At 46.4% G+C, this 27560-nt stretch overlaps 4 protein-coding genes across 18 annotated transcripts in view; 2 read left to right on the top strand and 2 right to left on the bottom strand.

The window, feature by feature from the left end:
• LOC136422405 (disks large homolog 1-like) overlaps positions 1-15105 on the top strand; it is an 86404-nt gene extending 71299 nt beyond the window's left edge. For 9 of the 13 annotated variants that reach the window (XM_066410157.1, XM_066410163.1, XM_066410165.1 and 6 more), the window contains 15 exons: positions 828-984; positions 1829-1931; positions 2209-2317; positions 2425-2601; positions 2943-3015; positions 3165-3264; positions 3873-3923; positions 4885-4923; positions 6767-6790; positions 7691-7741; positions 10814-10854; positions 11183-11243; positions 11452-11624; positions 12065-12174; positions 12420-15105. In XM_066410157.1, the coding sequence (XP_066266254.1) occupies positions 828-984; positions 1829-1931; positions 2209-2317; positions 2425-2601; positions 2943-3015; positions 3165-3264; positions 3873-3923; positions 4885-4923; positions 6767-6790; positions 7691-7741; positions 10814-10854; positions 11183-11243; positions 11452-11624; positions 12065-12174; positions 12420-12621 (1471 nt within the window). In that variant the 3' untranslated portion in view covers positions 12622-15105. The remainder of the gene's footprint in view (positions 1-827; positions 985-1828; positions 1932-2208; positions 2318-2424; positions 2602-2942; positions 3016-3164; positions 3265-3872; positions 3924-4884; positions 4924-6766; positions 6791-7690; positions 7742-10813; positions 10855-11182; positions 11244-11451; positions 11625-12064; positions 12175-12419) is intronic. The other 4 variants (XM_066410159.1, XM_066410158.1, XM_066410162.1 and 1 more) reach the window with 4 other exon arrangements.
• A 1245-nt stretch (positions 15106-16350) lies between these two features.
• LOC136422404 (peptidyl-prolyl cis-trans isomerase NIMA-interacting 4-like) lies at positions 16351-19692 on the bottom strand. The gene is made up of 4 exons (XM_066410156.1): positions 19482-19692; positions 19300-19346; positions 17893-18012; positions 16351-17381 (listed from the first exon to the last, which is right to left on the bottom strand). The coding sequence occupies exons 1-4, from the start codon at positions 19603-19605 to the stop codon at positions 17220-17222; spliced, it is 453 nt and encodes a 150-aa protein (XP_066266253.1). The 5' UTR covers positions 19606-19692; the 3' UTR covers positions 16351-17219.
• A 185-nt stretch (positions 19693-19877) lies between these two features.
• On the top strand, positions 19878-23984 carry LOC136422401 (GPALPP motifs-containing protein 1-like). Of its 2 annotated transcripts, none has more exons than XM_066410153.1 (7): positions 19878-20040; positions 20649-20828; positions 21348-21604; positions 21836-22003; positions 22206-22304; positions 22785-22844; positions 23121-23984. In XM_066410153.1, the coding sequence occupies exons 1-7, from the start codon at positions 19917-19919 to the stop codon at positions 23271-23273; spliced, it is 1041 nt and encodes a 346-aa protein (XP_066266250.1). In that variant the 5' UTR covers positions 19878-19916; the 3' UTR covers positions 23274-23984. The 2 variants fall into 2 exon arrangements, with proteins under 2 accessions (XP_066266250.1, XP_066266249.1); XM_066410152.1 differs by having other exon boundaries at positions 19882-20040; positions 23118-23984.
• A 273-nt stretch (positions 23985-24257) lies between these two features.
• LOC136422402 (AP-1 complex subunit sigma-2-like) lies at positions 24258-27344 on the bottom strand. Of its 2 annotated transcripts, XM_066410155.1 has the most exons (6): positions 27274-27329; positions 27002-27037; positions 26768-26910; positions 26015-26123; positions 25674-25811; positions 24258-24834 (listed from the first exon to the last, which is right to left on the bottom strand). In XM_066410155.1, the coding sequence occupies exons 1-6, from the start codon at positions 27274-27276 to the stop codon at positions 24787-24789; spliced, it is 477 nt and encodes a 158-aa protein (XP_066266252.1). In that variant the 5' UTR covers positions 27277-27329; the 3' UTR covers positions 24258-24786. The 2 variants fall into 2 exon arrangements, with proteins under 2 accessions (XP_066266252.1, XP_066266251.1); XM_066410154.1 differs by lacking the exon at positions 27002-27037 and having other exon boundaries at positions 26768-26946; positions 27274-27344.
• Positions 27345-27560: the final 216 nt, after the last annotated feature.

Here is a 27560-nt window from a genome sequence, read left to right as displayed (position 1 = left end):
ATGTTTCTATGTGTTTCTGTCTGTGTGTAAACACAACTCGGGAAGGCCTGGGTGGATCGTGTCGATACATGTTTTTGGTAGGTGGGTAGGTCTTAACGAGACCTGGAAATGATTAGATTTTGGACCTAGTTAGCAGCTTGTTAAGGTACTGCAGCAGATTTCCGGTTTTGATATCTTGGTTAAAAGCTGTTCTGTTGGGAAGCAGTTTTACATCCGTTGGGAAGGAGTGTCCTACTCTGGATATTCTAATGGTTCTTATCTATGTAGAAATCTGGATCTGTGTGAGATGTGACCCACTTGTTGAAACAGACATGGGGAGGGGACATGGGCAGTGGTGCCGGATTGGTCGTTTCTTAGTTACACTATAGAAACATTAAGTTTTGTCTGAGGGTTGTGACTGTAAGGTATTTTTAGTTCACAGGTGTTGTGGGTTATTAAGGTGCCTATTAGAGGTTGCCGGGTTTTCAGAGCAGTTTCACATAGAAAGTTGCAGGACTGTGGCCTGCAGTGTTGTTTAGGTCAACATAAAGCCTGGCACAGAAAAATGTATCTGAATTGTTTTTATGAACTTTACAATAGAAAAGTTAGGTGGGGAGGGGGGCGCAGTCATGTGTATGTTGTTTTTCCTTTTCAGGGAACCCCGCATGGTGACCTTCACATTCAGGTGTATGCATAAATAACTGATTTTACTGTTTTCCTTCAGGGAACCTCGTACCTTGACCTTGAAGATACTGGGCTTTGGTTCAACATCATGGGGAGGGGGGCACAGTCAGGTGTATGCATACATGTAACTAACTGATTTTACTGTTTTTCCTGTCTCTGTTCAGGGAACCCCGTACCGTGACCTTGAAGAAAGGGAACACCGGGCTTGGGTTCAACATCGTGGGAGGGGAGGATGGGGAGGGCATCTTCATCTCCTTCATCCTGGCCGGCGGGGTCGCCGACCTCAGCGGGGAGCTCAGGAGAGGAGACCAGATCCTATCGGTGAGCGTTGCCATACAATCCCTGAAGCAGGGTGTAGTTTTATCCAGCACCAGAACGGTTAAGCTGGATTTAGGAATGCCTTTTGGCAGCTTTCCTCTGTAACCTGCAGACCAACGTCCCCAGCACTGTTGTTCCCCACCCACTCCACTCCCCGGGGTGTGGGGCAGTACAAAAACTCCCCAGGGTGTGGGGCAGTACAAAAACTCCCCAGGGTGTGGGGCAGTACAAAAACTCCCCAGGGTGTGGGGCAGTACAAAAACTCCCCAGGGTGTGGGGCAGTACAAAAACTCCCCAGGGTGTGGGGCAGTACAAAAACTCCCCAGGGTGTGGGGCAGTACAGACACTCCCCAGGGTGTGGGGCAGTACAGACACTCCCCAGGGTGTGGGGCAGTACAAACAGTCCTGCTGGCTGCACAGGTTACAGGGTACACTAAATCAGCAGGACGGATCACAAAGATTGTTGTTGGCCACCGAGAAAGCAGGAAAGAAAAGGGTGTAAATATTTTAATTGACTCGAGCAATGGTTTAGTGTAACTATGAATCACAAGGTTCCCCGCTGAAGGTTTTTTCCTGTGCTATTGCTACCGCGTATGTAAATGTCTGTTGAAGTTTTGACCCTCAAACTGTTCCCAATCGATGTCAGGCTTCAGAATCATTTTCCTGGAAATGCAGTTCTGAAGTCTCACACAGAGGTTTTTGTTGGCCCAAGTCTACTGCAGAAGTTTTTGTTGGCCTGTGGTTGAAGCGGTGCTAAAAGATGTCTCTTCCAGAAGTTTTTCTTGGCCTGTGGAGTAGCCCTACCATGCCATGACCTAACCCCCTGCGAATGTTCCTGCTGCTGCAGGTAAACGGAGAAGACCTGTCGACCGCCACACATGAGGAGGCCGCGGCCGCGCTGAAGGGAGCCGGGGACGCCGTCACCATCGTCGCACAGTACAGGCCAGAAGGTAGGTCACATGACCAGTCACATGACCAGTCACATGACCAGTCACATGACCAGTCACATGACCAGTCACATGACCAGTCACCATCTCCGCTAATTACAGGCCTGTACAAGTTTTTGTTGCAGATTATAACCGGTTTGTTTTGGTTGTAACCGGTTTGTTCTGATTGTAACCAGTTCTGGTTTGTGTTGCAGATTATAACCGGTTTGTTCTAGTTTTTGTTGCAGATTATAACCGGTTTGTTCTGGTTGTAACCGGTTTGTTCTGGTTTGTGTTGCAGATTATAACCGCTTTGAGGCGAAGATCCACGACCTTCGGGAACAGATGATGAACAGCTCGGTCAGCCCGGGCAGCCTCAAGACCAGCCAGAAGCGGTCGCTCTACGTCAGGTGAGTTTTAGTCCGCGGAGACTTTGGAGCTCCGGTTCTGACGTGTTGGGTTGTGGACCGGGTAAGGGTGTTCTGTTGTTGACTGAGGTGCCCCCCTCCCCCTGCAGGGCTCTGTTTGACTACGATAAGACGAAGGACAGCGGCCTGCCCAGCCAGGGGCTCAGCTTCAAGTTCGGCGACATTCTGCACGTCGTGAACGCCAGCGACGACGAGTGGTGGCAGGCGCGGCTCGTCACGGCAACCGGTGAGGAGGAGGGCCTCGGAGTCATCCCCAGCAAGAGGAGGTAGGCATTGTTACTGTTGTCATGGTTACGGTTGTCATGGTCACGGTTGTCATGGTTACTGTTGTCAAGATCGATACTTCCTTGTAGTTACCCAGCAACAGGCCAGTTCTTCTAATTTGCCGCTGTTGCAACAGAAGGTCAGGGGTCATATCAGGTGTCACGATTACAGTTGTCATGGTTACCCAACAACCCAGGAATGACCTCAGTTGCCATAGTTACTGCTCTACATGCCTGCACATTGTTTGAAGCCAGACCAACATGACACAAGTCCTACAGTTGTAGCAGCTGTGAGAGTCGCCACCTTGTGTGGACCAAATGTAACCAAGTTTTGTTTGTTGCAGAGTGGAGAGGAAAGAAAGAGCTCGGTTGAAACAAGTCAAGTTTACCAGAGGAACACTCGAGCCTGGGAGCAGGGTAGGCCACGTTTGTCTTTATGTTTCATATTTCATATAAGAACCAGTCCTATGTGCAGCACATCTCTGCTGCCGGTAGTCTGATTAGACAACTCCTCCAGGTTTGATAATGAAATATCCAACATAACTCTGACTGTTTCCTCCCTGCAGTCATCATTGAGCGACAAAAGGAAGAAAAATCTGGTTTTGTCTCGGAAATTCCCCTTCTACAAGAACAAAGATTCTGACATGGACACGAGTGATATGGAACGTGAGTATGGAACATTCTCTCCTGTCAAACTCCTCAGGGTCAGGCAGCTGGTCCCTGTTTGAAAATTCCTCAAAATGAAATTCTAAAGTAAATAGATTGTGTGGTTAGAGTAGTGGTTAGAGGTCAGGGGTTAGGGTTCATGTAGTGATGTTGTTTCCTCCTCTCTTCTCTTCCTACTGACTGGGTTGGAGGTTAGGGGATTAGGGGTCATGCAGTCCCTGCTGCCTGGAATGTGATTGTATTGGAAGTTAGATGTTGCATGTCAGGGGTCAAATATCAGAGGCTAGGGGTTAAGTGTCAGGGGTCAAGGGTCTTGTAGTGTCTTTCCTTCGCTCCCCTCCTGCTACCAGGAGCAGTGGCCATCAGACATGATTGTAAATCTGGGGTTAGTGGTTAAGTGTCAGGGGTTAGGGGTTAAGTGTCAGGGGTTAGGGGTCATGTAGTGACTTTCCTTCTCTCTCCTCCTGCTGCGTGGGGAGCAGTGGCCATCAGACATGATTGTAAATCTGGGGTTAGTGGTTAAGTGTCAGGGGTTAGGGGTTAAGTGTCAGGGGTTAGGGGTCATGTAGTGACTTTCCTTCTCTCTCCTCCTGCTGCGTGGGGAGCAGTGGCCATCAGACATGATGGTAAATCTGTGTCCAACAGCGACTGCTGGGAAGGTGTGACATCATCACTCTGCCTGTCCTGCCAGGAACACGCCCCTCAGCACCTCGGGTTACGACTCAGCCGCGGCAGCCTGAAACACATCTACTACACCCAACAAATCTACTATACCGAACAAATCTACTACACCCAACAAAATCATGTCTGTTTTTCTGTAAAAGCCAGCTAAATCTGGCCCGAGAAATGTTCTGGAAACATTTCCCGTCCTCCCTTACGCCCGTTTAGCCTTTCCTTGAGCAGAAGTTGAGAAGTTGAGTTGCTGAGGGGCGTGGGTCGGCGTCTCCACTGTGCTCATGCCTGTAGGATAGACTCTTGTTGTTTAGTGCTTGTTGATGATGTAATTTGTACAACACAAACAGAGGACTGGTGATGCTCCTCACCATCAGAAGTATAAGACAGAAGTTGATGTTTACTACAGACTGATCCTTGCTGGGGCCACATTTGAGATGAGCCCTACATGCATCACTCGTGTCAGTCCTCTGTTTGGGCCTCTGTGGCAGAAAGGATCTTCCTCAGTCCACCAAAAGTCTCCGTTTTTATCCAAATGAATATTCTGTAAAGTAAAGATTAGGTAAATGAATGACAATGGAGGGAGATCCTTTTTCCTTTTGTCTATGGTACTGGGATTACTCAGGTACTGCCCTTGGTATTCAGGTCCACGCCATGGTACCTTTATTAAATGTTATAGGTTACTATGGTAATTGTTAACTACTAGAGGTTACCTGGGTACTTTGGCCTCGCATTTGGTACTCTTGTTACCTGCAGAATTAACCACGGTACCTGGGTACCCTCAGTACCTGCAGCAGTTACTATGGTACCTGTGTACCCTCGGTACCTGCAGAAGTCACCATGGTACCTGGGTACCCTCAGTACCTGCAGAAGTTACCATGGTACCTGGGTACCCTCAGTACCTGCAGAATTTGCGTGTATATCTGACCCCCTGCATTGCTCCCACAGAACTGTCCACTAACGCCAGTGATAGCGAGAGTAGCTACCGTAAGTTTGCCGTTCCTACCAACATCCTCATGTTCCATACAACAGCGCCTCCTATCCTGCAGTTCTTACCAACATCCTCACGCTCCATACAACAGCGCCCCCTGTCCTGCAGTTCCTTCTGACATCCTCACACTCAATACAACAGCGCCTCCTATCCTGCAGTTCCTACCAACACCCTCCTTGCTTCTCTTCTCAACCATAAACAAACTCGAACAACACCATCATCCATACTAACGCCTCCCTTCCTGCAGTTCCTCCACCCCACTAGCCACACAACAGCGCCTCCTATCCTGCAGTTCTTCTGCTTCACCACATGTACACCAGCGCCCCCTACCCTGCAGTTCCTCTCTCAGCCTAGCCTGGAAAACGAGTGACCTTTTGCCTGGTATTCTACTCGGTTGATCTTTTCGTCACAAAAGATGAACCTTGTAGAAAGTTGAGCTGTTAAAAAGGAACCGTAGTTCCCAACAAGTCTATCGACTTGTATAATCCATTTCTTCTACTGGTCTCAAGCTCGGCAGTCTGAAACGGACCTCGGCAGTGATTGTTGAGGTAAAAGAAAATCTCACATGAAGCCAGGAAAAGTCTGTTCCAGGCTAGGCTTGCTCCCTGCTGCGTCCTCTGCCTTCCCTGTGGCAAATAACAACAGTCTCCCTTCTCAACTACTCACAACAGTCTCCCTTCTCAACTACTCATAGGAACTCACTCAAAATCCACTACTTACTACTACTGCTGCTGACTCAAAATCTACTACAACTACTTACTACTTACTACTACAACTACTTCTTCTACTACTACTGGAACTGTAACACCTTTATGCTGAACTGACACTCTTGTCTAAAGTTCTCTGCTGCCGAAAGTTGGCTTTAAGCTCTTTTTACCTTGTTGTTATAATAGTTCCCTTTTACTTTTGTCTAGCTTCAACTGAAGCTTGTTGTAAGTGCATGGAACTGCTGCCCTCCCCTGTAACTCTGGGGCTGTCGTAACTCATCATAACAGCATCTGAGCAGCTCAGACTGACCCACAGTTTCTGTGATTACCCTCAGTGTCTCCTAATCCAAAGCTTGCAACTGAAACATCATTGATTAGTCTTTCCTCTAGAGTCATTTCTTTCACGTCATCTCAGATTTTTCTACAGCACGTTTCCTTCGTCTTCTAACTGCTCTGTTTCTGTACCGTTTCAAACCTGTTTCTGCCCTGTTTCTGTCCTACTCTCAGCTGTCCTGTCTTCTCTTATCACTCCTGTCAGTTCAGCCTCTTTGCAGACAGAAGTCCAAAACCATTGATGAACCTTGACCTGCAGTGTGACCTCTGGCGCATATAGGGGTCAGAGGTCACCATTTCAAACATGCAAAATTGGCAAAATTCCTTCTGCAAAGAGGCTTGATACTTACTACACTTCTCTCTAAAACACTTCTTTTGTTCTCTCTCTCTCTGAACTCACTCCAGGTTCAGTTCTGTTTGTAGGTTTAGAATTCTCTACATGCTATATTACCTATCACACCCCCTCTCTCTAGATATCATATGTTTCTCTACATCACCTCTCTCTAGTTGTCACATCTCTCTCTCATCATCTCTGTGTATCCCGTCTCTTCTTGTCGTTTTTGTCTCCACTATTTTCCCCGAGGTCCACAAAATACACATCTACTCCAGTCAACATCTGATATTCATATTTCATGACATTAAGAATTTTATAAACCATGTAATTCTAGTTTTTCATGTTTTGTAAACTTTGCTTTGTAACTTTTCTCATCATTTTTGCCTCATTCACGGAATTGTCTGATTTTTGCCGCATTCCTGACATTCTGTCCTCCATCTTGTCTTCATTCTTTCCGTCACTCAGGTGAAATTACTGGCGAGTCGGAGGGTAAAACCTTCCCTCTATTCTTCTGCATCCATCCTGCAGCTCTTCTCTTCTGCCTTTCTTCCCCCAATCGTCCTCTGCATGTGTTTTGTCGTGCTGGGATGGTTTGATGTCACCAACTTCTGAGAGAAAAATCTCAACATTAATGATTTAAAAATATCTATTGAAGAAGGTTGAACTGCGATGATTTCCAACGCAAAAAATGACACCCAAATTTTTCCACTGTTAAACTCAGTCTTTGTCTTGAACTTTCGAGCCAATTTAAAGTCTAAAAGTGACCATTCTAGATGGCAGTTTTCACTTCAAAATGTTCAAAGCTGTTTGTTTGGGTTCACCTCTGTGAAGGTCATGGTTCAAAAATTGTGAAAAATTGAGGCGAAATTGTCCAAAAGTTGAGTTGAAACATCCATAAAGAGTTCTACTATGTACGTTTGACATCAGATCATGTACAACACATACTGCCACCATTGTTCATCTGCATGCCGATTGTGGGCAAGTCTTTGGGCTTTCCATCATGTTTTCACCATCAGTGTTTTTGCTACAAATAGAGACATGTTGAATACTTCAGTTTTCTGTAAATTATAATTTGAGATGCAAATCAAAAATCATGAATGCATAAAGGTGTGTCAGTAGAATTAGCACCTTGGCTTTCCATTTGTTGCTACCATCACCATAGTTACTGTTGCCATAGAGACTATGCATGGTTCAAACTTTGGCTTCCCATTTGTTGTGACCATCACCATAGTTACTGTTGCCATAGTGACTATGCCTGGTCGGCGGGTAAGGGAGACTGTTGCCCTGTGTGTGGAACTCCCAGCCTCGTGGTGCCCTGTTAACCCTGAACTCTGAACCTTGAACTCCCACCTTTGAACCGTGCTGACTCGTCCTGTTGTCTCTCCACAGGGGGGGTCGACGAACCAGTTCTGTCATACGAGGCTGTTGTACAACAAGAGTGTAAGTAGCACTAACAAACAAACAAACAAACAAACAAACAAACAAACACTATCGCTGCAGAGCCAGTTCTGTCATACGAGGCTGTTGTACAACAAGAGTGTAAGTAGCACTAACAAACAAACAAACAAACAAACAAACACTATCGCTGCAGAACCAGTTCTGTCATACGAGGCTGTTGTACAACAAGAGTGTAAGTAGCACTAACAAACAAACAAACAAACAAACAAACACTATCGCTGCAGGACCAGTTCTGTCATACGAGGCTGTTGTACAACAAGAGTGTAAGTAGCACTAACAAACAAACAAACAAACAAACAAACACTATCGCTGCAGAACCAGTTCTGTCATACGAAGCTGTTGTACAACAAGAGTGTAAGTAGCACTAACAAACAAACAAACAAACAAACAAACACTATCGCTGCAGAACCAGTTCTGTCATACGAGGCTGTTGTACAACAAGAGTGTAAGTAGCACTAACAAACAAACAAACAAACAAACAAACACTATCGCTGCAGAACCAGTTCTGTCATACGAGGCTGTTGTACAACAAGAGTGTAAGTAGCACTAACAAACAAACAAACAAACAAACACACTATCGCTGCAGGACCAGTTCTGTCATACAAGGCTGTTGTACAACAAGAGTGTAAGTAGCACTAACAAACAAACAAACAAACAAACAAACACACTATCGCTGCAGAACCAGTTCTGTCATACGAGGCTGTTGTACAACAAGAGTGTAAGTAGCACAAACAAACAAACAAACAAACAAACAAACAAACACTATCGCTGCAGAACCAGTTCTGTCATACTAGGCTGTTGTACAGCAAGAGTGTAAGTAGCACTAACAAACAAACAAACAAACAAACAAACAAACACTATCGCTGCAGAACCAGTTCTGTCATACTAGGCTGTTGTACAGCAAGAGTGTAAGTAGCACTAACAAACAAACAAACAAACAAACAAACACTATCGCTGCAGGACCAGTTCTGTCATACGAGGCTGTTGTACAACAAGAGTGTAAGTAGCACCAACAAACAAACAAACAAACAAACAAACACTATCGCTGCAGGACCAGTTCTGTCATACGAGGCTGTTGTACAACAAGAGTGTAAGTAGCACTAACAAACAAACAAACACTATCGCTGCAGGACCAGTTCTGTCATACGAGGCTGTTGTACAACAAGAGTGTAAGTAGCACAAACAAACAAACAAACAAACAAACAAACAAACACTATCGCTGCAGAACCAGTTCTGTCATACTAGGCTGTTGTACAGCAAGAGTGTAAGTAGCACTAACAAACAAACAAACAAACAAACAAACACTATCGCTGCAGGACCAGTTCTGTCATACGAGGCTGTTGTACAACAAGAGTGTAAGTAGCACCAACAAACAAACAAACAAACAAACAAACACTATCGCTGCAGGACCAGTTCTGTCATACGAGGCTGTTGTACAACAAGAGTGTAAGTAGCACTAACAAACAAACAAACACACAAACAAACAAACACTATCGCTGCAGAACCAGTTCTGTCATACGAAGCTGTTGTACAACAAGAGTGTAAGTAGCACTAACAAACAAACACACAAACAAACAAACACTATCGCTGCAGGACCAGTTCTGTCATACGAAGCTGTTGTACAACAAGAGTGTAAGTAGCACCAACAAACAAACAAACAAACAAACAAACACTATCGCTGCAGGACCAGTTCTGTCATACGAGGCTGTTGTACAACAAGAGTGTAAGTAGCACCAACAAACAAACAAACAAACAAACAAACACTATCGCTGCAGAACCAGTTCTGTCATACGAAGCTGTTGTACAACAAGAGTGTAAGTAGCACTAACAAACAAACACACAAACAAACAAACACTATCGCTGCAGAACCAGTTCTGTCATACGAAGCTGTTGTACAACAAGAGTGTAAGTAGCACTAACAAACAAACACACAAACAAACAAACACTATCGCTGCAGAACCAGTTCTGTCATACGAAGCTGTTGTACAACAAGAGTGTAAGTAGCACTAACAAACAAACACACAAACAAACAAACACTATCGCTGCAGAACCAGTTCTGTCATACGAAGCTGTTGTACAACAAGAGTGTAAGTAGCACTAACAAACAAACACACAAACAAACAAACACTATCGCTGCAGAACCAGTTCTGTCATACGAAGCTGTTGTACAACAAGAGTGTAAGTAGCACTAACAAACAAACAAACAAACAAACACTATCGCTGCAGGACCAGTTCTGTCATACGAGGCTGTTGTACAACAAGAGTGTAAGTAGCACAAACAAACACACAAACAAACAAACACTATCCCTGCAGAACCAGTTCTGTCATACGAAGCTGTTGTACAACAAGAGTGTAAGTAGCACTAACAAACAAACACACAAACAAACAAACACTATCGCTGCAGAACCAGTTCTGTCATACGAAGCTGTTGTACAACAAGAGTGTAAGTAGCACTAACAAACAAACAAACAAACAAACAAACACTATCGCTGCAGGACCAGTTCTGTCATACGAGGCTGTTGTACAACAAGAGTGTAAGTAGCACTAACAAACAAACAAACAAACAAACAAACACTATCGCTGCAGAACCAGTTCTGTCATACGAAGCTGTTGTACAACAAGAGTGTAAGTAGCACTAACAAACAAACAAACAAACAAACACTATCGCTGCAGGACCAGTTCTGTCATACGAGGCTGTTGTACAACAAGAGTGTAAGTAGCACAAACAAACAAACAAACAAACAAACACTATCGCTGCAGGACCAAACACAGTTACACAGTTGTGTTGTCAGATGCAGTCTTTTTTTTTGCGATTTAGACAATAGTATTGATAAATCATTACTGTACGCCTCAGTGTGTTGTTACATGCCTGCAATTGTTAGAAAAGTAATTAAGCAACAAGAAATAGAACATGGTAATCAGCTGAAGTAGTGACAGAGTAAATTCTACGAAATATTATCCAAGTTTTGCTGAACATGTATGAACATCACACCAGAGGAAACACTCAGGTTTGGAACAGAAAATGTAACAACAGAAATTCTTTTTTCCTTCCAGTGAAATACACAAGACCAGTGATCATACTGGGGCCATTGAAGGTAAGACAGACAGAAGTAAAATTTGTGCTGCAAAACAAAAATCATGAATGCAAAAGGCGTCTCCGTAAAATTAGAACCTTAGCTTTACATTTGTTGCGTTTGTCCGTTGGGTTGTCATAGTGACTAGAAGGCCCAAACTTTGGCTAACCTTCATCAACAGAGGGGGTATGAATGAATGGAAAACATGAGATGATTGTAGCCACATATTCTTTGTTGTTCAATGGTTACATGCATGTCAGGTTCTCTAAAGAAGATTTAATGTGATGTAAAACCTGTTCTTCACATTTCCAGTCAGACAGTTCTGTAACAACTGTTTTCCCGCCCGCAGGACCGCGTAAATGATGACCTCATCTCAGAGTTTCCTGACAAGTTCGGGAGCTGTGTACCACGTGAGTAGACTGTTCATGGCAAATACGGAACCTGGGACCTATTGGTTTTGAGCCCAACGCTCTAACCGCCCGGCTAATTATAATGTGCCAGGAGAGTTGTAGGCTCCTTTTGTTATTCATGAGTTCTTGCCTGATAATCAGTGTGTATTGTCAGTCATGTCGTGTTGCTCTCCTTCTTGTTGCTAAGTTACTGTTGCCCCGGTTACAGACACGACGCGGTCGAAGCGGGAATACGAGGTGGATGCCAGGGATTACCACTTCGTGGCGTCCCGCGAGCAGATGGAACGGGACATCCAGAACCACCTGTTCATCGAGGCGGGGCAGTACAATGATAACCTGTACGGAACCAGCGTAGCTTCAGTTAAAGAAGTAGCAGATAAGGTCAGTACAATGATAACCTGTACGGAACCAGCGTAGCTTCAATTAAAGAAGTTTTCCTCCTTCGTCTGGACATAGACAAACTGTTGTAGGAAATTAAAAAGATGCATCAATTCCAGAATGCATCCATCTTTGCTTGGGAAATCCCATGATGCAGAGTTGTTTTGTGAGGGCATCCCATGATGCTCCAGCATACATACTCCAGTACATCGTAGCCATTTGTCCCTCACAGTTCTGAAGGTGACTTGAAGGGCAGAGATGGCTTTGTGCTGGTCATTGGAAACCTGATATGTAGGGGCCATGGTAACATGTTGTGTTTCCATGGCCAGAACCGTGGTGAACGAGACAAACTGTGTTTCCATGGCAACAGAACCGTGATTAACATGACGTGCTGTGTTTCCATGGCAACAGAACCGTGGTTAACGTGGCGTGCTGTGTTTCAGGGCAAGCACTGTATCCTGGACGTCTCCGGAAACGCCATCAAGCGTCTGCAGGTGGCCCAGCTGTTCCCCGTCGCCATCTTCATCAAACCCAAGTCTATCGAGTCCATTATGTGAGTACCCAGCATGCACTGCTCCTGTAGGTATCCCAGCATGCACTGCTCTGCCACAATGTCAATCACACTGCTCTTGTATGTATCCCAGCATGCCAATCTGTTGATCATACTACTCCTTCCTATACCCCAGCATGCCAAGGTGTCAATCACACTGTTCCTGTATGTATCCCAGCATGCCAAGTTGTCAATCATATTCCAACATGATCAGCCTTGACCCTTGACCTGTGTCCTTTGCCCCTTAGGGAAATGAACAAGCGAATCACAGAGGAGCAGGCGAGGAAAACGTACGAGCGTGCGCAGAAGCTCGAGCAGGAGTTCGCCGAGTACTTCACGGCGATCGTGCAGGGCGACACCATCGACGAGATCTACGACAAGGTCAAGGGCGTGATCCAGGACAACTCGCAGCAGACGGCGTGGGTTCCCGCCAAGGAGAAGCTGACGTGAAGCTCCGTCTCGTCCCGGCTGGTCGGGCCGGCGGGGAGGGGGGCGGCAGGCAGCCGGGCAGCAGCTTCCCCAAACAATACTACATTATAACTGATTATTTTTGGCGACGCCCCCGGGGCGGGCCTTTGATCATTTCCTAAGGAAAGCAAGAAGCAATACTGAAATCTGTCTCTGTCAGGATCGTACCACTGTGGGCGGGGGGGACACAGCTCCATCTCAGACATCACAAATTTCCTTGTAACTTAATCTGGGTGGGGAGAATGATTGACAGCTGCCTGTCACCCCGCCGCCCGTCGGCAGGGAGGGATGAGTCGTAACTATGCACTGAGACGGGACGTTAGCGACGCTGTGTCTTCTCCTGCACGTGCCAAGGCGACGCACCTGTCGACGTTCTTAACCGCGGGAGAAGACTTCTTAAGGAGGGGACTAAGACGTCTTTAAGGAGGGGACTGAGATGTCTATAAGAAGGGGACTCGGGGACAAGTTTTTACCACAAGAGATTAGACTAGACTTGATTGATTCTTCCCTCACTTTAACTCTTTGGAGCGGCAGCTGCAGTTCTTACACCAGCTGCCAGGGGTCTCTTCTAGGCCACGAAACCCAGAGAAACCAAAGTTGTTCCTTTAGTAGATTTGACAGATGAGAATTGGACACAGGCAGGCAGCTGACGGCCGTTTGGCGTTGGAAGACCCAAAACTCCCTTTGAAAACCAGGAAAGAAAAAGGCGGGGACAGTTTAGAGCCCCTGAAATGTGACACCCTGCCCCCATGTTGTTTGACATGGGAGGTATGGATAGCAGGAGGGAAAGAAAGGTTGAGAGAGGAAAATCCATGGCGAGATCACGAATGAAGTAGTAGGTAGAGGCACAAAGGAAGATTTTGGGCTGACTCTGTAGATTTGCTTGTATTGATAAAAATTGTACAGTACAAAGTTTATAAATGTGTTAGTGATAGCATGAGATCCACCAAAAATTTATTTTCCACTATGAGAAACTACAAAGGTCGTGGGGTCACCTGGAGGTCAGAGGTCATCTCCACGGTAATGCATGGTAGGGCTTCCATTGGTCCGTATCTTCACACTCTTGTTTGTCTGCTGTTTCCTTTGGACCAATGACAACCCAGCAATCCGGGCATGTAAAGTTTGGTACTCCTCCTCAGAGAAAACTAAGATGTAACTCGATACATCCTCATAGAACTAAGATGTAACTCGATACATCCTCATAGAACTAAGATGTAACTCGATACATCCTCATAGAACTAAGATGTAACTCGATATTTCTGACACTTTCTCAGAGAGAACTAAGATGTAACTCGATCTTTCTGACTTGTGAAAAGCAATCTGTCCTTTAAGGCTCCATGTAAAAAAAGCGTCTGACACTTTGTGTGACACACTTAAGACTTCTTACTAAACCTGAGGAGCTCTGCTTAGAAGGTTCCTGTCTTGTATGTACTACTAACCCGCATGTACCGCAGTTCGGACGTACCGCAGTTCGGACGTACCGCAGTTCGACCGCCCAACCGACCACAGTTCCAACGCCAAAACTGGGAATGTTCGACTTTCCACACTACGAAAACGGCAAAAACGCCACAAAAAACATTTCTATTACCGATACAGGCAGCCAATCGTACGGAAGGAGGCCTAGGGAGGGTGGGGATGTGTTTACTGTGGTTGCCCTAGCAACACGGAACAGTGGACCGGTCCACATGGTTTGTAGGGGGAGAAGGGTCCACTTTGAGACGGGAAGCTTCAGCTCGCCTCGGTGTTGTCCAGATTTTGTGAAGAACGTAGATCTTTTTTAGACAACGAAAGTTTCAAAACTTCCAATGCAGCTTTGTTCCCCCCGTGGCCTTTCTATAATGGAAGATCCCACTGTGCATAAACCCCTTTCTGCTGGATGGTAGAGCAGCCCTGCAAGCCGCCTTCCCATTGGCTACCGTAGAGTGAAACTAAAGGCCTATTGGTTGCCTATCTAAAACCAGCCAATGAGAATCCTGCTTCCAGGGCAGAACCTATTTAAATCTGTCAGAGCTGCATGGGTGTTGGTTATTTTTATAGTGTAGTTTAACAAAGAAGCTTATAACTGAGAAAAAAAATTGATGGCAAAATTGGATTTATGAAAATTTATTCTTTCCGGCCCGTGATTTCTGGTAACTAAGGAAAGCAGCTTTCCTGTGTAGCATGTGTAGTTTCTTGTTTGTATGTAAGTAGTGAGTAACTATGGCAACGATCTCCGTGGCAATATCTTATCCTGTCTCAGCGTAGTGCAGTACCTGGTCTGTCCGCCAGGCGGCGCTAAGTTCTATAGTGGACAGCGTTACTACTTACGATGACTGTAATTTTGCCATCAATTGCACGTGTGTACGACTGAAATAATTGAATAGAAATTGACATAAAATTGCTGACTTTTGTGAAATCTTTATGGTATTTTTGTCTTCTTCCCAGGAATGTTGCATTTTGTAAATCATGCGTTCGTTGGTCCCCCCATGACTGTGTGTCGACCTGTTTGTGTTTTTGCCAGATGATGTCCTGAACTTTGAACCACCCGTAACCTGAGTCCGGTGGACTGTACACGGCTATGTTAACAGGACTTACAATAAATACACTTAACAACAAGACAACAAGTTCTCATACCTCCGCAAATAGGTAGTTTTTGTGAATTTGTTCATGCCTAATATAGGCCTAGCCTTGCACTTACTTACTACTTCCAGGAAGGGGGTGTCTTCGTGCAATGCTGCAGTACCTTGATATACTGCTAGGGGGCCTAAAATAGCCATGTTTCTTCAGAGCCTGAAGAACTACCTAGTACATACTAAAATGCATACAAATCCATCAAAAAGGTTACAGTTTCAAACACACATCATCATCAGTCAATGTACTTACGCACCATTGGGGTTATACCGCCCCATACGGGTGACATTAGCCTGAGTGCCAGCCTTTTTAGGTTCCGTTCGCTACTCAAGCTCCGCTGCCGGCCAAAAAAACTGGGCCCGCACGTATCTGTAACGGCTAGGATTTCAATATTCGGTCAGAATTTGGCCGGCAGCGGAGCTTGGGTAGCGCAGCGGAGCTAGGGTAGCGGACGGAAGCTAAAAAGGCTGGCACTCAGGCTAGGGTTACATACCCTTTCGTTGGCTGATACAAACAAACAACCGAAAACAGTCCCTCTGTCAGAGGTGAGAATATCTGTCAGCCACAGCTGCTGTACGGTAGGCCACAACAACCCCATTGATTGGTTCTCATATTAAACAAACAATGCTAAGATGTGAGATCAACATGAAAACAGAGTCTGAGGAGAAAGTCTGTACCTTAGTACACACAGTTTCAGATATTGTAGTCCGTTCAATCTGAAGCAAAGTTGCACTGTAATTTCCAACAAAAAATATTGTACTTACCCAAATTCTAGACTGTCGAACTCCAGTCTTTGTCAACTTGAAAATTACAGTTCAAATTTGCTTCAGAATGATTTCTACCAATACCGATGAACTTTCAAGCCAATGAGATTCAGACATGGCCTCAGCACTAAACACCAGGTCTGCTGTAGCACACACCTGCAGGCTCTCTGAACGAGCATCACAATGGCTCAACTTTGGAGATGTGTAAGGATTTTATAAAGTCAAGGGTCCTAAGGAAATATACTTTAGGTCATTGCAGAATAATCTTTGTGACAACTGACAAGTAATCAAAGAGATCATGAGTTCAAACATCATGGACGACCACAAAGCCACCAAATCAGACGACACTGTTTATTCTCCAAGACAGACATTTGTGATAGATAGTTGAGGTGGGCAATAATACAACCAAAGAAAGAAAGATCTGTTATACAACTATTCACGTACATGTATGAAAGCTCTATTTCGGCAAATTTAATACATTATAAGTCTAAGTTAATTTCATATTGGAGGTCTATCCTAAGTCAGCGTAATTCAGCAATGACTGCCATTTTGATAAAGTTTGAAGAAAGAACATGCAAAGACCTACAAATGTACAGACCAAAAATCATCCCAGTAGTTTTTGAGTCCTAGCTATGCAAGTTATCCTATTATTACAACTCTGAAAGTACCCGGTGAAGTTACTCAAGTTTGAGTGTGTCAGGTTGTTGATGAAGGAACCTGGAGTCACGCCTGCTTCAAGCTGATTTTACACAGTAAAATACAAACTGATTCAAATGCTGGAATCATTCAACATTTCCTGCATAGGGCCAACCGGTGCAATGCCTCCTAGTGGTGATTTCCAGAACTGCAGCTAAGATGATACAGTAATATCAAGTTGAGGTAAGGTCTAAGGTCGGACCAGTCACTGATCAAAGATCTGAATGTTGACAAAACTTATCCAGTTGCCTGAGAAACTTATCCTCCATAGCAGGCTCTTCCGGGCACTTTTGGGGGGCTTATAATACACCTCCTGCAGCCAGCCCGTAACCATCAGCCACACTGCTATGGAGGCTATGAGTAACTGTCAAATATCTCAACACCTGGATGTCTAACCTTCATCGACTTCAATGTCCAGCCTTATTTCTTGTTATGTAATTACACGACCCTCTCCCCAAAACACTGTTTTAAGACACCCCCCCCCCAACCTATAGCTAAGTTTTGCCAGCATCACATTTTCTTCCCCTCGATCATGATGATATGGTAGCCGTGCTTTGTCTTGATTGGTGGGTTGGTGTAGACGGGTTTCTGCGTCGTGCTGGGCTGGAGTGCGAACGCCGCGTCCTGGAACGGCCCCACCATCGACCCCCGGACCATCCAACCGAGGTCACCCTGCACGGCACACGGGAAGGTCAAATACAAGGTCACTCTGCACCACAGATAAGGTCAAAGTGATAAGAAAGCCTGTGTCTATGTTAGCATACAGATATCACAGAAATGCTGAGTCATGAAACATAACAGGTATTACATAATGGAACAGATCAAAATGAAGAGGTCATAAAGACAAGGGCATCCTATACAATACACACAAGAGGGTCAAAGGGCACCCTCAACCAAACACACAGGAGGGTCAAAGGGCACCCTGTACAATACACACAGGAGGGTCAAAGGGCACCCTGCACAATACACACAAGAGGGTCAAAGGGCACCCTCAACCAAACACACAGGAGGGTCAAAGGGCACCCTGTACAATACACACAGGAGGGTCAAAGGGCATCCTGAACCAAACACAGGAGGGTCAAAATAGAAGTGACAACCAAACCTTATCATCGCTGTACTGAGCTCCCCCCTTACAGACACATATACCTACCCCCCTCCCCCTGTAAATACCCCCTGTACCTACCCCCTGTTTGGCCTTGTCCTCGCTGTACTGAGTGGCGACCTCGTTAAACTTCATGCCGGCCTGCAGCTTCTCGATGGCCTCCAGCGCCCGCGACTGTTTCTCACACAGGATGTGCCGCACCTGCGGGAGAACGGGAGATAAAGTAAGTACAACCTCCACCCCCTACAATCTACCAAGGACATTATATAGGATTGAATCTACATATTGTAACAACGTTAAAAGCGAGAAATAACATTTCAGACATGAAAAGGATAAACTGAATTATAATAATAATATGTTCTGCAAAATACAATTTAAAAATACGCAATCAAACTGGACTTGTTCATTAGGGGCTTTTGCAATACGTTACAAATATGTTTGCCCCACCCCAGGGCGCACACCCACTAACCCACCCCACCCCAGGGCGCACACCCCCAAACCCACCCCACCCCAGGGCGCACACCCACTAACCCACCCCACCCCAGGGTGCACACCCCCTAACCCACCCCACCCCACGGCGCACACCCCCTAACCCACCCCACCCCAGGGCCCACACCCCCTAACCCACCCCACCCCAGGGCGCACACCCCCTAACCCACCCCACCCCAGGGTGCACACCCCCTAACCCACCCCACCCCAGGGTGCACACCCCCTAACCCACCCCACCCCAGGGCGCACACCCCCTAACCCACCCCACCCCAGGGTGCACACCCCCTAACCCACCCCACCCCAGGGTGCACACCCCCTAACCCACCCCACCCCAGGGTGCACACCCCCTAACCCACCCCACCCCAGGGCGCACACCACCCAACCCACCCCACCCCAGGGTGCACACCCCCTAACCCACCCCACCCCAGGGTGCACACCCCCTAACCCACCCTACCCAAGGGCGCACACCACCAAACCCACCCCACCCCAGGGCGCACACCCCCTAACCCACCCCACCCCAGGGCGCACACCACCAAACCCACCCCACCCCAGGGCGCACACCCCACCCCAGGGCGCACACCCCCTAACCCACCCCACCCCAGGGCGCACACCCCCTAACCCACCCCAACCCAGGGCGCACACCACCAAACCCACCCCACCCCAGGGCGCACACCACCAAACCCACCCCACCCCAGGGCGCACACCCCCAAACCCACCCCACCCCAGGGCGCACACCCCCTAACCCACCCCACCCCAGGGCGCACACCCCCTAACCCACCCCACCCCAGGGCGCACACCCCCTAACCCACCCCACCCCAGGGCGCACACCACCTAACCCACCCCACCCCAGGGCGCACACCCCCTAACCCACCCCACCCCACCCCACCCCAGGGCGCACACCCCCTACCCCACCCCACCCCAGGGCGCACACCCCCTACCCCACCCCACCCCACCCCAGGGTGCACCCCACCCCAGGCAGCTGTAGGCAGGCATCTTTACCTTCACGGATGTTCCTCCCTTCGCCTGTTTACTGTCTCCACCGGCGGCTGCGCAGAAAACATGGTACAGAATAAATCGGCAAGTCATATTCATGTAACGTTTCCAAAAACTGGTCAGCTGAAATTCGCGACAAGTCGTTGGTAAAGCTGCAGCGTCCGGTTTTCTTTCCTTCACTCACTCACCTTCCGCGGCCGCCCCGCCTCCTTTCCCCTTCCCGCCCTTTCCTCCGCCGTCTTTCCCGCCCTTTCCTCCTCCACCTTTCCCCCCGCCCTTCCCGCCATCTTTCCCGCCCTTCTTCGGAGGCATCGCGGCTCGTCTGGCGCAGATTTTACCTCAGAAACCACAGAAATTGCACACAGCAACACTTACCAACGTGGAACTGTTAACCTATGACCTTCAGAGTATTCTATTACAATAGGGGATCTTTCAGAAAATGCACAGATTGTATTATCAACATAATGACAAAAAAAGCCGTAGTATTGTATTTAAAATACTCTACCCTTTGTTGATATATTTTCATCAACACAAATTTTAATATATTAGGCCTAAAATGCTTTTCCGTTACCGAGGATGATGTAAATCCTCCCCATTGAGGCAGAATTTTGTACTCGTCCAAGATGGCGGAGATCGGTCCAGTTTTGCCGCCGGGGTTCAGAAAATCCGCAGACGACAGCGATGGAGATGACGACAGAGACCGCACGGACAGACGGACGGACGTGTGCGGGCCCGCCCTACCCCCAGGTGACGTCTGCTGTAGTTAGAACGGTTTCGTGGCTTCTCTGCACCACCATGAATAGATGCAATCTGCCCCCCCTCCCCCTTTGTTGTTAGAAAGGCGAAATGATTTTCCACATACCGGGCCTGTAGTAGTCCCGATGCGGAGGTCTCTGATTTCAAGAGCTTTAACCCTATGTTACATATTTACATTTGTGGGAATTATGAAAGGCTATTGCTGTTTATTTTCCTTGTCATCTGGGTGTTACAGTTGAAGACATTTTGAAACTCTCAAAAAGAAAGAAGAAAAAATCTTGTCCCACATTGAAGTGCAAGTGCAATGTAAATAAAAGTGAAGTGCAAGTGCATTGTAGTTCAGTCAGTGTAAGCCATGATTTGCGGTAACACACAAGCTTTGAGTGGGCACCTCAGTGGCTAGTTATGATATCCAACAGTTTGTTGCACCACAGCCCTACAAACATACATATGTTTCTACCTTCTACTGTTGTTTGAGGATAAGAAAAGAGGCTCTGCCTGCGATGATTTGATACAGAACTGTACTACTGTACCAGGAAACATTTATTTCTTCCGATCTAGTCAGCAACCAATAGCAAACCTGTTTGCTCCCTATGTAGGTTTCCAGAGATCTCCTGAGTCCCATCAGTCGAGCGCTGTGATTGGCCCAGCCCTCCCTCCAGGCTTAGCAGGTCACGCAGGCGATGAGGATGATGAGGATGATGAGGATGATGATGACAACAGGGCAGGTCAGAGGTCAGGAGACAGACAGGAGTTCTGCGGCCCCGCCCTCCCACCAGGTCTTCAAACTTTTTTTAAATTGAAAATCAACATAGCAGCACATCTGACATGGTACACAATGTAACGTTAGACAGTGCTGAATTCCGTCGACTTTTGTACATAATAGCTTAAAAAGCAAAACAGCAGAATTTCTGTAACATCCATGTGGTTGTCTTATCAACACTTTCAAGAGTAAGAATGTATATCTGCAGTAGAGCCAGTAGGTACCCATCTGAGTAATGGGGCTGTTGTAGTCCCTTTTAAAGTGCTCGAGGAACCTTCTCGATCTAGGGACTGTTTTACCTCCCTTCTGAAAGACGAACGCAGCTCCAACCAGGATGCCCTTCCCAGGATTTGAACCAGGGTCTCCCAGTTACCAACATATTGGAACGAGAAGCTCAGCTGTGAGGCTGCTACCAGTTGAGCTGCAGAGACATCCTGGAGTGTCGAGAAAAAAAATATGTAACATTCTGTAGTTTTCTTAGAAATACTTGAGATAGAATATATATATAGCACAAAGTTTCCCTTCTTGTTCCCAGGTTTCAAGAAGAGCTCGTCCCCAGGGTCAGGCCCATCACAGTCTGTGATTGGTCCAGCCCTCCCCCCTGGGTTCAGCAGGTCAGAGGTCAGTGACCTGCAGGTTGGTGCTGCACTGCCTGCTGGGTACAGCGATGATGATGATGATGAGCTGATCGGCCCGATGCTGCCCCCGTCAGGAGAGGAGGATGCTGGGATGTCCGTGGCGCAGGAGTTTGATAAGAGAGCCCAGGCCATGAAGGACAAACTGGAGGGCAAGGTCAGCTGAGCCATTTTGTGTGTCCAGCTCTTAGGTCAGATGGTCGGTTTGGACCTGACCATTCCTCTAGAAGGGGACTTCAGACTCCTGCAGTTTCCCCCAACTGGAGCTGGATGTGAAACAGGGTGTCGTGTGGATGCTCGAGTGATGTGTTGTTGTTGTTTATTTACAGAACCAGGTTACCGTAGTTACAAAACATGAGTGTTCTGACGTGTTGTTGTTTATTTACAGAACCAGGTTGCCGAGGTTACGGAGCGAGAGGAGTGGATGCTGGAGTTGCCCTCGGCGATGACGAGTTTCGGGATGGGCCCGCGGACGTTCCGGCGCAACGCGAAACCTGATATGGGCGACCGGTCGGTGTGGACGGACACGCCCGCCGACAAGGCCAGGAAGGCTGCGGTCAGTCAATCTGTCAATCAATCAATGTTAGTTCAACATGACTGACAGTAGAAGTAGTCCACTGTGTTCTGCTGCTGCGCTCTGAACACCCTGCAGCTGCAATCAGTCCTTCTTCGATTCTCTCAACTTTGTCCGTTTTTTTGTCCGTTTTTTTTATCCACTCACACCAGGATGGAGCCCAACTCTACATTTGTTTTTACAGAAAGGGAAAGACGACACCCAGCAGAAGCCGATGAAGCCAGCGGACCTGGCGGCAGCGGAGCGAGATATCAGGTTACGGGAGCAGGTCTCCACCTACAACGTAAGATTATTTGTTTGTTTTTTATTTATTTCACCGGGGTAACCAACATATCACCTACTGGTAGTTTTCAATGTGCCCTGGGTGAAAAAACAGACCTTAACAGTCACATCAATGAAATCAATGAAACAAGTAGATACACGAATATTCCTCGAACAGTGACTTAATAAAAGGTAGCGAAATACTGACCTCCAAATTTTCAACGTCTAGTCTGTACATCTTGTACAGACTAGACGTCGAAAATTTGGAGGTTAGTATTTCGCTTCCTTTTATTAAGTCACTGTTCGAAGAATATTCGTGTATCTGATATTATGCGTGACTGATGAACCTCTTCAACGATGAAACAAGTAATATTGAAATTTTAGTTCAGTTTGTAAAGGTGTTGGCTTACCTGTACTTTGTACCTGATATATATGATATTGATCTAATTTTGAGGGTACAGATTTCCTTGATTTCACCAGAGACCATTGTTTATTGTTTCAGGAGAAAAAGCGGGGCTCCTCGCTGTTAGACCAACACCAGAAGGCTCGGAAACGCAAGGCTGTGAGTAGTTGTCATGGCGATGTGACAGTTGTGCAGATAGCTTACTATGCAACCCTAATCCTGGTCTGAAAACCTTCAGTCTGCATTACTGAATTGTAACTATTAAGGGAGGTAAAATAACTCCTGGGAAGTGTTTGTTGACCATATCTATGTTACATTTGTTTAAAAAAAAATTATGTCTCTGTTCAAGACATTAATATTCATGACATGCGCACGATGTTGTGTTTCTGTTGACAATGTTTATGTTATTCATGTTGACTTTGTTTATACCAGAAGGAAGAGGAAGACGAGCCTAAAGAGAGGCGACCTTTTGACCGCGACCTTGACCTCGGGGCAGGTCAGCTGGACGCTGCCAAGAGACGACAGCTGATCAAGAACTCGCGACAACTCAACGACAGGTTCTCAAGCGGGGGGCAACAGTTCCTCTAGTGGCTGGCCATGGAACTGCAGTTCTCTGGAGGGGGAGGGGGGCAACAGTTCCTCTAGTGGCCTGGCATAGACATAGAACTGCAGTTTTCTGGGAGGCAACAGTTCCTCTAGCAGCTGGGCATGGAACTGCAGTTCCCTGGGGGGGTACAATTCCTCTAGCAACAGGGCCTAGAAATGCAGAAACTGAACAACTGGTTTAAATGTTCTCTTTCTTCTGCCAATTGCTCGCTGGTGCCACATCAAAATCCCATTGTATCATCTGTTCTATGCCAACATTTGTATATTCTGTACATAGATTTCTATATCTTTGTATTGTACATGAAGTGTCAGTTTTGTACAATATTTGTACAAGTTTTCTAGCACCACTATCATGACTATGGACTAGCTTGTGGTACAGGTAGTGTATTGTACTCGATGTGTCAGTCTTGTTGTACTCGATGTGTCAGTCTTGTTGTACTCGATGTGTCAGTTTTGTTGTACTCGATGTGTCAGTCTTGTTGTACTCGATGTGTCAGTTTTGTTGTACTCGATGTGTCAGTTTTATTGTACTCGATATGTCAGTTTTGTACAGTAGGCAGATATTTGCACTAGTTTTCTAGCATGACTACAGATCCCGGGAGTTCGTTCTTATACAGCCTGCAGTACAGGTAACACAATATAGATGCTTCACTACCGTCTGTAACTTGTAAATAAACATGAGACTGAAGAGAAGGTGCACGTGTTGCAGAGTTTAATACACATTTCCCTGGTATGTTAGCCTGGATGCCAGACCCCCAATCTATAAAATAGCTATTGGGTAGATATTTTATAGATTGGAGGTCTGGCATCCAGGCTACTGTTATATCTCTGTAAGGTCACACAAATGTATTTTTCTGTGTATCAACCAGTCAATCGAGATGGTGACAGGAACTATAAGTAGAAGTATAACTAGTTAGTATAACTTAAGTATTGTCTGGTACCTTTCAAGAAGACACTGACAATGGCTCTAATCAGCTTGAATTTATTTTTCTCCCTCATTCCAATTCCAATTGATGGAAAGATCATACAAAGAATCATTTTTTCTCTCAATGTTATTCAAATTTTGACATTTTTATATCTTTACTCACCGATTTGTGTCTGTCCAGCTTGATGGAATGATCTTACATTTTTTTTGGTGCTGGCTAGAGCCCTGACACAGGCACACAAATTATTTTCGTTGCTTCTCAGCTACTATTCAAATCTCTGCCATGGAAGTTCTGACTAAACTGGTCACTACAGTCTGAACAAGCCTCTTTGTAAAATCCGATGAAATGGCCTTGCTGGCTTACTTTCTGCAATATCACATATAGTGGTAAAAAAAATCAAAACATTCATTTTGCCTCTTAAATATACATCAGACTGAAGATCTTTCAAGACGAATTACTCAGCGAAACACCACAATTTCAAACCAGATGATATGATAATATTACAACTTTTTATTATTTTCCTTGCTAGCTAAATCTCCTGTCTACAAATGATTTGGTCCCAGCATGCCTCAGGGTAGACCCATCTCCTCCAAGACGTTTCTGGTGGCGTCCGCCTCCTGTAAGACAACAAAAATGTCTCAGAATCGTCCTTGTGTCTCAGACTCTGTCTTGATGTGTGTGAGAAAGGACACAAAGAAGGTCAAAAGCCAGAATCATCAGAGAAGTTACTGAAGCAACTGGATAGACTTTGTAAATCAGACGTACCTAATTACATGGATGCCTAACCTCATTCACGCATAGAGATCACAGACACATTTTACATGATTGAAATACAGGCTCTCAACAACAGATCATGGTGTCCTGAGCTGGGTTGGTACAGGGAAGGGGGGCGTACAGGGAGAGGGGGGGGTGCCTGGGAAGGGGGTACACCCATGTCGGAGAAGGGGGTTACTAACCCAACAACAACAAGTCCTATGCTGTGATGGTAAAGAGGAGAGGACGGGAGGGTTAGGGGTGGGGGGAATGTCTGTTATTCACCTCCTGTAACAAGTCCTGCGCTGCGATGGTACAGGGGGTAAGGGTTGTGTGTGTGTGTGTGTGTGTGTGTGTGTGTGTGTGTGTGTGTGTGTGCGTGTGCGTGTGTGTGTGTGTACTCACCTCCTGTAACAAGTCCTGCGCTGCGATGGTACAGGGGGTAAGGGTTGAGGGGGTAAGGGTTGTGTGTGTGTGTGTGTGTGTGTGTGTGTGCGTACTCACCTCCTGTAACAAGTCCTGCGCTGCGATGGTACAGGGGGTAAGGGTTGAGGGGGTAAGGGTTGTGTGTGTGTGTGTGTGTGTGTGTGTGTGTGCGTACTCACCTCCTGTAACAAGTCCTGCGCTGCGATGGTAAAGGGGAGGGGGGGGGGGGGAGCGGTGGTTAGGTGGGGGGGGGGGGGGGGTTATGTCTGTTACTCACCTCCTGTAACAAGTCCTGCGCTGCGATGGCCTTGAGACAGTTTTTCTTGCTGGTTTCCTGGATCTCCCCTCCCACCAGCAGCTCGTCCAGGATGAAGTACGCCTTCTCAAAGTTGAAGATGATGTCGAGTTCACACACCTGTAGGTACAACAACAAACAACAATCGTCACACACACGAAACTATAGGAATGCCTTAACAAATTTGAAACATTCAGAAAGTAGACTTGTGAAAGCTACACATCTAAAATGAACTAATGTAAAGGCAAACTTGAATGTAACAGGAATTCAGCAGTAGGAAGCAACTTTTCTGGTTACAAGTAAAACTCGTCTCCCGTACTCACACTGCCGAAGTACTTGTCGAGCAGCTCCACGTATCTGTGGATGATTTCTAACGTCAGCAGCTCGTTGTCGCCCTTCTCAATCGCACAGCAGAAATACAGACTCGCATATCTGCAACACAGTAAAGATTATTTTTAGATTCAAATTACTACAAAATAACATGTACAAGTTTTTTGTACACGACCAGAGAGTTAATACAATGTATCAAGCCAACGTTTTGGTAACCTTCCTCAGGGCAATACTGACTGGTTCTACTTTACACTGCAGCTAGGTGTCACTGTTGCAGTGGAAAGAATGCAGTCCCAAACTTTATCAAGATTCATGACTAGGTCAGAGTTTCTCCATCCAGCCTCATTACATATGTTTTTACAGTGTGGCTAGCACTTAAGATACGACTCCCTCAAAAAGACGAGAAAAAGGGCAGATACTGAGATAGGTTTCCGACCAGGAAATGGCAGCAACCGCACAAAACCAAACCAGAACCTATGGAGAAAGAAAGTTCACCATGTTGAAGTGAACTATGCGACAAAGTTGTGCAACCGGCGCACTCAAATCGAATCTAGGGAAGCCCAGGCTGTACCGTCGAGTACGGACCTATCCGAACACCCGTATTGAAGGTTATCGCAGCCCGGCTGTGACATAAGGAGAGTTCCTGACCTTTTGTAGACGATCTTGTACTCCTTCCCTCTGGCTGGCTAACAGCTGAGTATGTCTGACGCAGTAAGTAGGGTAACTAAGTAATGTAAGTTTCTGACCTTTTGTAGACGATCTTGTACTCCTTCCACTCCAGGAAGCTGCACATCTTGGGCTTCCTGGCCAGGATGATGGTGATCAGCTCCCGCATTATCTTCTTCTTCTCCTTCTCCTGCGTCGCCGAGTACCACTGCTGCAGGCGGACCTTGCCTTGTCGGCTAAACAACAACATAAACTTCATCTGCAACAAACAGACAAACAAACAAACAACATCAGTACCACTGCTGTAGCCGAACCTTGCCTTGTCGGCTAAACAACAACATGAACTTCATCTGCAACAAACAAACAAACAACATCAGTACCACTGACCCACCCACCGACCGCCCCCCTCCCACAACACGACCTAAGTCACACGCACAACTGGTCATAGCAGCCACAAAACGGGCAGCGGACGTCCCGATTTCACATAAATAAGACGTACGACAATCATTCAGTGTATTTTTGTACGGCTATGAGGTTGATTAAGCCCATATTGTTGAGAAATTAGTAAGAAAATTCGACAACTCACCATTTTGACTACCTGTGTGTAGTTCCTCTGACGTCATGAGAAATGCAGTTGTTACCCACAATACAGCACGATAGTACACACATTCTGATGACGACACCACAAGCATATGACCCCGCCCACCAAAACGTGCATGCAATAACAAAGGCACTAGATTCGCCATTTATCGTGCTTTCTCGTGTATTTTTGGGCACTTTTGTGCTTCGATTTGATAAACGACATTTGTAGGAAGATGAGCAGCAGAGAAGACTGCTTTTTCCGCCCGACTAGCGCCTGCTCGGAGCACATGG

Source organism: Branchiostoma lanceolatum, chromosome 17 (genome assembly GCF_035083965.1).
Source record: "Branchiostoma lanceolatum isolate klBraLanc5 chromosome 17, klBraLanc5.hap2, whole genome shotgun sequence".
In the NCBI taxonomy this organism is placed as follows: Eukaryota; Metazoa; Chordata; class Leptocardii; order Amphioxiformes; family Branchiostomatidae; genus Branchiostoma; species Branchiostoma lanceolatum.
The sequence above is the reverse complement of the archived record's forward strand: the minus strand, read 5'-3'. Positions and strand labels throughout refer to the sequence as shown.